Source organism: Ceratotherium simum, chromosome 29, assembly GCF_057802395.1.
Source record: "Ceratotherium simum simum isolate JZ-2026a chromosome 29, ASM5780239v1, whole genome shotgun sequence".
Taxonomy (NCBI): Eukaryota; Metazoa; Chordata; class Mammalia; order Perissodactyla; family Rhinocerotidae; genus Ceratotherium; species Ceratotherium simum.
Window position 1 is genome coordinate 37,912,773 of NC_141928.1, and position 10,367 is coordinate 37,923,139.

Below are 10,367 nucleotides of genomic sequence, written 5' to 3' on the forward strand. Positions count from 1 at the left end.
TCCTGTACAGATTAACTGAGTGAACTCCACACACAACGTCTCTAACCCTCTTCTTTCTCCACATCACTCTTCCAGCCATTACTCAGTGTAGTGGACTGTAGTAGCAAGAACCTTTGTCTGCTCAGCACGCCTTCCCTCTTCTGGTTCCTTAGAGGAACTCCACTGCCACTCCATGTAGTCCTAGCGAGGCTGTCATTCATGGTGCCTCAGCCTCCACCACACAGGATGGATACTTGACCCAAAGTAGACAATCAGAACAGCCCAGCCCCCTTGCTAGGGATGGTAACAACTCAAGAAGAGTTCATCTGAAAAACGAAGCCAAATTAAGATAAGCAAGGTTGAGAGATGGAGAGAGAGCCCTAAAAGTACTTTTTGAACCCCTGGATCCAGCTCTGCAGTTTCATAAGCCAACAGATTTTCTTCTTAAAGTTAGGAGAGTCAAAGCTGATCACTTGCAACCAAAAGAGTCCTGACAAATACATAGTTTTCTCAAGTAAATTCTATGCTCTCACTTTTTCCTTCCTCATCACATCTGTTCTATCTGTGGGTCCTTAAATGACTCTAATCAAAGCTGACACACTGTATTACAACTCATCTACCACTAAGAGAAGGAGATAGCATTCAAGTGGTCTAAGGGGCCTGTACCAACCAAAAGAAGAGCAGGGATATTTATTTATTTATTTATTTTGTGAGGAAGATCAGCCCTGAGCTAACATCCATGCCAATCCTCCTCTTTTTGCTGAGGAAGACTGGCCCTGAGCTAACATCTATGCCCATCTTCCTCCACTTTATATGGGACGCCGCCACAGCATGGCCTGACAAGCGATGTGTTGAGGCATGCCCGAAATCTGAACCTGGGCCACCAGCAGCTGAGCGTGCACACTTAACCACTACGCCACGGGGCCAGCCCCGAGAGATATTTATCACCTCCATAACCTATCAACTTTGGTTAAATTAAAATTTCAAAGGTAACCATTAAAGCAGAGCAAGTGCAGAACATCCAAACTAGTAGAAGGAAAAAAAGCAGATGATTAAAAATAACCCACAAGAAGACAGAGCAAAAATGGAGTATGTGCAGGACAAACACATGGAAAGCATAAAATATGAAGACAGACTTACACCTAAATACATCAGTGGTCATATTAAATGAAAATGGACTAAATGTTCTAGTTAAGATGCAAAAACAGGCCAAAACAAAACCAAACCCAGGGGCCAGTCCGGTGGCATAGCGGTTAAGTTCATGCGCTCTGCTTTGGCAGCCCGGGGTTCACAGGTTTGGATCCCAGGCGCAGACCTACACACTACTCATCAAGCCATGCTGTGGCAGCATCCCACATATAAAATAGAAGAAGACAGGCACAGATGTTAGTTCAGGGACAATCTTCCTCAAGCAAAATGAGGAAGATTGGCAACAGACGTTAGCTCAGAGCCAATCTTCCTCACCAAAAAATAAATAAATAAAAATCATATGTTGTTTATAAGAGATATATCTAAAACACATAGATACAGAAAGGATGAAACTAAAAGGATGGAAAAACGTATACTCTGCATAGATTAACCAAAAAATGATGGTGTAGCTATAATGATATCAGATAAAACAGAGTTTAAAAAAAATTCTTTTACTACAGATAAAAAGAGCAACTTCATAATGCTAAAAGGTTAATTCACCAGGAAGACAGAACAACTTCATATCTGTATGTACTTGGTAATAGGGCTCAAAGATAAAAAGCAAAAACCAGAAGATGAAATAGACAAATTCATAAACATAGTTGTATATTTTAACAAATCTTTCTCTATAAGTAGAATAGGCAAAAAAAAAAAAAAAAAAGAAAAAAATCAGTAAGGATAAAGAAGATTTGAACTAATAAACTTGATCTAATAGCATTAGATACAACATTGAATCCAATAACTGTAGAATACACATTACTTTCAAGCACACATGTAACATTTATGAAAACTGGTCATAAACAGAGCCCTAACAGAAATTTCAAAGGATTAAAATAATACAGAACAAGCTCACTGACCAATCAATTAATAAAAGATAACTAGAAAATACTCATGTTTGGAAATTAAGAAACCTATTTCTAAGATACGTATGAGTCAAAGGGGAAATCACAATGGAAATTAGAAAATATTGAACAATAAATGACTAAAAACTACCTACCCAAACTGTAAGCTCCTGCTAAACAATAATCAGAGAAAAATGTGCAGCCTTAAATGGAAAGAATAAAAATTAAAAGGGTAAAAATTAATGAACTAAGCATCCATTTCAAGAAGTTAGACAAAAAAACCAAATATATCCAAGGAAAGTAGAATGAAAAACATAAAGAAAAGAGAAGTTAATGAAATAGACTATGGAGAACATCAACAAAGACAAAAGTCGATTCTTTGAAAAGAACTTCTACTGAAACTGAAGAGGAAAAAAAACGGAGAAAGCATAAAAATGAAGTTGGAATGAAAAGGAGGATATTGCTACAGATGTTGCAGACATTAAATGAATAAAGAAATATTATAAACAACTTTATACAAATAAATTTGAAACCTTAAAAGGGACAAATTCCTAGAAAAATGTTACTTACTGAAACTAACAAGAAAAAATTTTTTAAATTGTCCTAGAACCATTACGAACATTGACTCTATGGTCAAAAATAACCTAACAAAAGAAAACAAACTTCCAGACCCAGGTGGCTTCATCACTGAGTTCTCACACATTCAAAGGACAAAGGAGGGAAATAAAATGAATGATGGAGGAAAAGGATGATGGGTATTAGTTAGCCCTCTGGACTAACTAACTTCATCAGGGACTGTAGTTGTCCCACTAACCTTCCTCTTGTAAGTTTTCCCAGAAATTGTGACCAACCAGAATCCTGGAGAAGCTGTATCTGGATGGAGTGAACTTAACATAAGAAGGGAATGTATCCGAATGGACTGTAGAGAATACTATTGGTGCCCCACCCATATCCTCTTTACTAGCTAGCACACCCATCCCCCAGACAGAAAGGTCAGCTGATAACTCACAGAAGTCTCTTTCTCCAGAGAACTACCTCCTCACCTGCTTATACCTCTCTTCCCCCAACCCCCCATCCTGCTTCCTTCATTTTCCTTTTCCTGAGCACTTCTCCCAATATATCACTTGAACAAGAATCCCCATTTCAGGCCCTGATTCTATAGAATAGGATCTAAGATATCACTATTTAAGATGGTGAAAAGAGAGTCACAGAGTAGGAGAAATTATCTTTAAAACGCATAACTGACAAGGGAACACTAACAAAAATATACAAAGAACTCTGACAAATCAATAAGAAAAATTGAAAAATAGGCAAAAGACTTGAATAGGCAGTTTACAGAAGAGGCCATCCAATTAACCAATAAAAAAGTGCTCAACATCAGTCACAACCAAGGAAAGAAAATGAAAACCACAAGAGTTATCATTATACACCCATGAGACTAGTTTAAAAATTTAAAACTGACAATACCAAGTATTTGCAAGGCTGTGAAGCAACTGGAACTCTCATATACTGCTGGAAGGAAAGTAATTGGTACAATCGCTTAGAAAACGGTTTGGCGTTATCTAGCAAAGCAATTCCACTTCAACATACATAATCTAAAGACACTTATTCACATACATAACAGAAAATGTCAAAGGATGTTCTTGGCTGCATTATTCTTGGTACTCAGAAACTAAAGCAACACAAGTATCTGTCAACTACAGGATGAATAAATATACTGTGACATATTCATAGCGTGAAACACTGTCAGCAATAAAAATAAGTAAGGTCATCACATGAGTGCAGCTCACAAACAGCAAGTTGAGCAAAAGAATCAAAACACAAAATGCACATGGTATGATTCTCTACGCAAGACGTTAAAAAACTAGTAAGAATTAACTATATTGTTTAGGGATGCAAATATAGGTGACAAAACTACAAAGAAAAGCAAAGAAATGATTATCATGAAAGTCCAGATAGCGGTTTCTTTTGGGGAGGAGGTTATGAGTTGGAGGCGGGTGCTGCTGAGTACTGACAATGTTCCACTTCTTGACATAGGCAGTAGGTACATGTGTATTTCCATTAGGACTGTTAACTAAACATGTGTTTTTCTTTTTTTTTTTTTTAAAGATTTTATTTATTTATTTTTTCCCCCAAAGCCCCAGTAGATAGTTGTCTGTCATAGCTGCACATCCTTCTAGTTGTTGTATGTGGGACACGGCCTCAGCATGGCTGGAGAAGTGGTGCATCGGTGCACACCTGGGATCCGAACCCAGGCCGCCGGCAGCGGAGTGCGTGCACTTAACCGCTAAGCCACGGGGCCGGCCCCTGTGTTTTTCTTCCTGCATGCATTGTTGTTATATATCATATTTTTAAAAGTTTAAAACAAAGTTAAAAGTTAAACAAAGTTTAAAAGTTAAAACAAAGACAGTGAAATAAACATAGTGATTATTGTTTGAATCTTAGAAAAGTTGAGGGAACTGAAAATCTTTTATTTTTAAATTAAAACCTTGCCCCCCAAATCCCTAACAGGGTACATGCCGAGGAAAATTTCAATAACGCCTACTTCTCTTAGGACTACAGGTGGAGATGCAGTCTCCTGGGAAGAGATCTATGCTTTGCCAAGAGTCACCAGAGGGCCCCTCTTACATATGAAAAGTAAGGTGAGTGGACACCCAAAGGCCTAGGGGAGCTGTCTGGGTGATGGCTGCCATTCCTGAGAATCCCTGGTAGGCAGAATCCTGGATAGGAAGTAGAACCAATTTGCCAAAAAGCTCTGGGTTAGAGTTAAGAAGCGGACAAAGGATTGAGCATCCAAATCCTGAGAAAAGGTGTGAAAATGGGGAAGTCTCTTGGGTGGTCTGGGGTGATCCTGAGCAAGGCTGCTAGCAAGAAAGAGCCCCCTAGGCCCCCAAAGAGAACTCATCAGGAGACTGGGGAAACCAGCCTGGTGATAGGCTTCATACACGGCCCAGAGGCCATGCTTTGGGGAGAATGGCTAAGCATGTGAGCATAAACTAAAAAAGCTCTAACCTTGGAATCCAAGCATGGGATCAAGCTGGCAGGAACCTGGTCCAATGAGGGCGCTGAGCAGCAGTGACCACACATCCTTGGCCCATGCAGGACAGCTCTTCAATAGTGATACCATATAGCTGTGTCAGAAATAACAATGTGGGTGGACCGCTCAGACTCTGCAGTTCTCTCTCCTCTGGAGAATGGAAGACTGAGTGACTTCTTTGGGCTGTTTAATCCCCCAGGGGGCTTGGAAGTGGGAAACAACAGAATTCTCACTAGTAAGGGCATTAAAGGACTTGGGAGATTACTTGGAAAAGTAAAGAAATACATGACTGCATTAGAACCCAACTGGTGAAATGAGACACACAAGTTAAACATCTAAAATGAAATAGACAAAATCTTAATTGAATGTCTGTTTATCTACCTTTATGTACACAGTATCATGTCTGTGAGTAGGAAACTAATACATCACTGAGCTAACAGAAAGAAGGTAATGAGAGAAATTAGCAGGCATTTCACAAAGCCCATGACAGTGACTCAAGAGAAGGTTCATTCATTAAAGCAAACTCAGAGAACAAAATGCTTCCTGCACCATCTATTATTCCTATGTGACTGAGACATGTAAAAGGAACTGGTTTCTTTTACATCTTCCTTGAAAAGCATGTGGGTATGTGATGTCTTCCTGGTCGCCCAGGACACTATCCCTCCCACCTTTGAGAGCTCTCCCTGGCTCCCAAACCATACCTTCATCAGAGCCCCACTGATTTGCCTCTCCATACGGTAATGGCCTCAGATTAACACCCCCAAAGATTCAGAGGTCCCTAAGCCAGGGTCTATACGTGTTTTTGTCTGTTTCCACTTATTCTCACTCCTCTTGACCCTCCCATGGAAGCATGTTTGTTAAACTAAAGAAGGCAGGAAGGAGGGAGGGGGGAAGGAAGGGATAAGCTGCACTGCAACTGAAAAAAGAGGACCACCCCCAGAAAACAGAAACCCCCAGGGAACTGGGACTGCTTGACCACGTATTACACAACAGCTACTTGTGCTATCATAAAAATACAATCCATCTGATAACCATGGAAACCAAATTGAAGGCACTATGGTGAGGGTGGCTCTTTTCAGAAATCTAGAAACAATAAGAGGCCTGAAACCAGAAAGACAAGAAATCTTACGAGTGCCAGGCCAGAAGGAAATCCTTTCCTAAAAGCCCTGACAAAGCAGCATTTTCTCAGTTTCTAAAATCTCAGCAGGCTTCAACAATGGCTCTGGGACTGCTGTGACTGATCATGAAACAACTCAGGCCTCTCTGGGTGCTTCTGTCCCTTGGGGCCAGCTGCTATGAGGCAAGCTCCCTGAGCTGGAACTTATTGTTATTATGAAATGTACTGAGAACCAGCAGAGGGAGATATACATACACACACACACACACACACACACACACACACACACATATAGAAAATATATATATATTTCTTCTCCAGCTCCTAGTAGGTATACAAGCACACAGTAGGTACTCCATAAATACTTACTGAATAAATGAAGAATTAGGTTAGAACTCAGAGAAACAGTGTCTGGTAAGCAGTGTGTGTTCTTTCCACTACCTAGTGCCAGCATTCTGTTGGGTCCTGAGAAAATCTCAGTCCCATCCTCATTCTGGGTCCAGTTTCTCCCTTTGCAAAAGGAGACAGCTGGCCTAGACGGCTTCCCAGGCATCTTCCAGCTCTGACAGTCGATCACTGTACTGTGCTTTTTTTGGTGGCAGCACATGCCTGGCACTCTTCTTTCCCCTTAGAGGGAATCTGATACCCATCTGCTCGAGTACACTAATGTTCCCATCCTGCTTGACTCTTTTGGTAGGAACAGCAGGTTCACATGCCAATTGTAAATGAGAAGGCAAAGGGGGGCCCAGAAAGAAAAAAGAGAAAGGGTCCCACTGGCCGCTTTCTTAGGAAACCAAAACAGAACTCTTTTTAGGACTGAATATATAGCAACTGAAGTGTGGTTATTCTAAACACCCCTCATGTGAGGCACTCTCTAGCTTACTAATTTAATAATAATTATAGTAATAGCACTATCTATTGTGCATTTCTGCACTGGACACTGTGCTAAACCCTTTACACTTAATCCTCACAGCAACCTCAGGAGCTAAGTACTATTATTATCTTCCTTTTAACAGATGAGGGTTCTATCCAGCTCAAGGTCACACAGCTAGTAAGTGGCAGAACTAGGACCTGAACCCAAGTCTACCGGACTCGAGAGTTCTGGCTCTTTAAAGGGCTTTCCGTCTGTTCTTCACGGTAGTCCTACGCGGGAGGCAGCGCAGAGCTTATCACCTTTACTTTAAAGATGGAGAAACCGAGTCTCCGAGAGGCTTGCGATGTGCACAAAATACAGAAGACGTTAATAGGTGTCTGGCTCAGACACTCGCTCCTGCGTCCCCAGGTGAGGGCTCTCCCCATCCCAAGAGTCTGCTTCTTCCTCTTCGACTTCACCGACACACTCGGAAAACCTCGGGGCCGAAGGCAACCGCGGAGATCCACGTTCCCGGCCCGGCGTTTGACAGGAGGGGACACCAAGGCACAGCTCTTCTTCGGCGCGGCCGCTGAGGGCGTCCCCTCCCGGTCCCGCCAGGGCCAGATGCTCAGCCTCTCGGGACGGAGCGGCGCCTCCTCGGCCGGTCTCCTCGAGATGCGCCCCCGGTCCGCGGGAGCAGCCCGCCGGCGCCCGAGCCCCCTCCCCGCCGCCCTGCTCCGGCACCCCGGGCACGCGGGCGGAGTAAGTTCGCCGCAGCCCCGCGGCCGGCCGCCTCTTACCTCGCCGGGAGCCCTCCGGGCGCTCGCCCACAGCGGTCGGGCCGCGGGCGTCGGGGCCGCAGCGGAGCCGCGAGGACTGCGGCGCGCGGCCGGTTGCCGGGCCGGGGCGGGCGCGCGCCGTCACGTGACGCGCGAGGCGGGGGATGCCGGGAGCGGCGGGCGGCCGGGGCTCCCGGGCGCCTAGACCGCCGGGGCGGAACGGGAGCCACGCGGAGTCAGCGGGGAGGGGCCGGGAGGGCAGCGGGAGGGAGACGCGAGGGGACGGGGGTCTTCAGATGCTGCGAGGCCGAGCTGGTGGAAGGACGATTACGGCGTGTACTGCGTGGCCCCAGGGGCGCAGAAATAGAATCAGTGGGTGGACATTGCAGGGAGGCGTGCTGGGGTCAACATAAAGATTCTTCCGATCACCAGAGTTAACAGTGTAATGGGCTGTTCCAGCAGGTGGTGAGCAATTTGTAGGTGTGCACAAAGGGGCTGGGTTCATTCATTCAACAAACTGACCACTGGCTATGGGCCAGACAGTATACTGGGAGTACATATTAAATTATTCTATCTGTAGCGTTTAGCACGATGCCTGCCACATAGTAAATGTTGTGTGTTAGTTGTTGTTGCTGTCGCTATTATTAGGGTCACAGAAATGAACAAAGCTGAAATGGTTCCTGTCCTCCTTAATTCTTTAGTGGAGAAGGTAGACATTAATCAGATATCACTTAAATATGTATTTAAAATTATAGCAAGTGCACTGAAGGAACGCTGACTTAAAAGAAGGGCGCAAGGGAAGGTGGTGAGGGAAGACCTCTCAGAGGAAGGTAAAGAACTAGCCAGATGGAAAGAGGCAGGGAAAGCCTGTGTGAACTCCTTGGGTGGGGCGGGGCGGGGCAAGGCAGAGGAGAGAAGATTGCTCTTCTGGTAAATGGAAGATGTCCAGTTTGTCTGAAGCTTGTTGTGTTAAGGAGAGAACAGTGTACTGGAAGTTAGAGAGGTAGGTGGGGCCAGATCTGCAGCCCTCAGGCCATGATAAGGATTTTTAAATTTTATATAAAAGGAAGCCATTGAAGGGGTGGAGGAGGTGGGTGATTTGATATCTTTTTTTGTTGTTTTTTTTTGGTGAGGAAGTTTCACCCTGAGCTGACATCTGTTGCCAATCTTTCTTCTTTTTTTTTTTGCTTGAGGAAGATTCGCCCTGAGCTAACATCACTGCCAATCTTCCCCTATTTTGTATGTGGGTCGCCACCACAACGTGGCTGCCGAGGAGTGGTGTAGGTCTGAGCCCAGAATCCTGCCCAGACCTCCAAAGCAGAGCATGTGGAACTTAACCACTAGGTCACGGGGCCAGCCCCTTGATATCTTTTTAAAGAAGCATGCCAGCTACTATGTGGAGAACAGACCAAGGTAAGAGTGGAAGCAGGGAGATTGGTTAAGACTTGGACTGGAGTAATGGAAGTGAAGATGGAGAGAAATGGATTTGAGATACACTTTTGAGGTAGAGTCGAATTTGGCTTGATGTGGGAAATTAGGGGGATTCCCAGTCTTCTAGCTTAATCTACTGAGTGGGCCCACGGAAGTGCTGTTTATTAAAGTGGTAACTCTTGTAAGGGGAACATATTTGGAGGTAGGGGGAGATCAAGATCTCAATTTTGGACTTGTTAAATTTAAGATGCCTGTGTCATCCAAATGATCAAAAAGGCAGTTGGATATAGACCTGTGGATTTTAGAAGAGAATGTCAGCTACAGAAATCTAACTTGAGGATGCTGTGAAAAAGAAATTACTGCACCAGATTGAGGTTTGTAATAGCTGACCCATGTGGTCCCACTGACGTCTGTCAATCCCTGGTTCTATAGAATGTATTCTGTAAAAATATATTCCATCTATTATTACCATATGATTTGGTATTAGTACAGATTCTGGATGAGGCCCAAGTTACCATGCAGCTGCTCTTTTTCATAAATGGAAAAAAAAAAAAATCCCCCTAAGCCTAAAGCAAACAATTTATTTTAAGCAAAGATACAAAGCTTTGGTCAGGTCAGATCAGAACAGGGATGGTTCACACTACAATGAGCTCAATGATTTATTATCGATGACTGGCAAAGCTCTGACATGTTTGATCCTTTGAAAAGTATCCCATTGTATGCAACTGGCAGTCCAGATATGTCTGTCAATAAGGAAGTAAAAGCCTGAGTTTGTGATTTGTGCCAGCCAACATTGTTTTGGCATTTCCCTAAAACAGCCAAGCCTTTCAAAGGAGTATTACAGCAGCTTTCTACAAGGGCGTGCTGTCTTTACCATTAGTGGTGCACACATCACTTGCCACATGGAAAATTTGATTTTATATATAAGTACTTAAATATAAGAACATCATTTGTAAACCGCAGTTGAGCCCTCTCTTCTTTCCACTCTCATTTCTCCTGTGCATGCCTCTATCCTGGCACTTGCTGTCTGTTGATTTCTCTCCTTGATTGGACAGCAGACTTGCTCATCTTTGCATCCTGGCACACAGATGGTATTTACTGTGACATGAGTAAGTAAACATACACACTCTCCTCAGCCATG

General features: G+C 43.6%; 1 protein-coding gene across 2 annotated transcripts in view; it reads right to left on the minus strand.

Annotated features, from left to right (window-relative positions):
* Window positions 1-7,897, minus strand: part of FBXO10 (F-box protein 10) — a 54,428-nt gene extending 46,531 nt beyond the window's left edge. The window contains exon 1 of one of the 2 annotated variants that reach the window (XM_087419467.1): window positions 7,817-7,897. Coding sequence is in view for 1 of the 2 variants with exons in the window: in XM_004423223.3 (XP_004423280.2) it covers window positions 5,022-5,096 (75 nt within the window). In the remaining variant the exon portion in view is untranslated. Of the gene's footprint in view, window positions 1-5,021; window positions 5,689-7,816 lie in introns of those variants that run through there. The other variant, XM_004423223.3, reaches the window with a different exon arrangement.
* Between the last annotated feature and the right edge of the window lie 2,470 nt (window positions 7,898-10,367).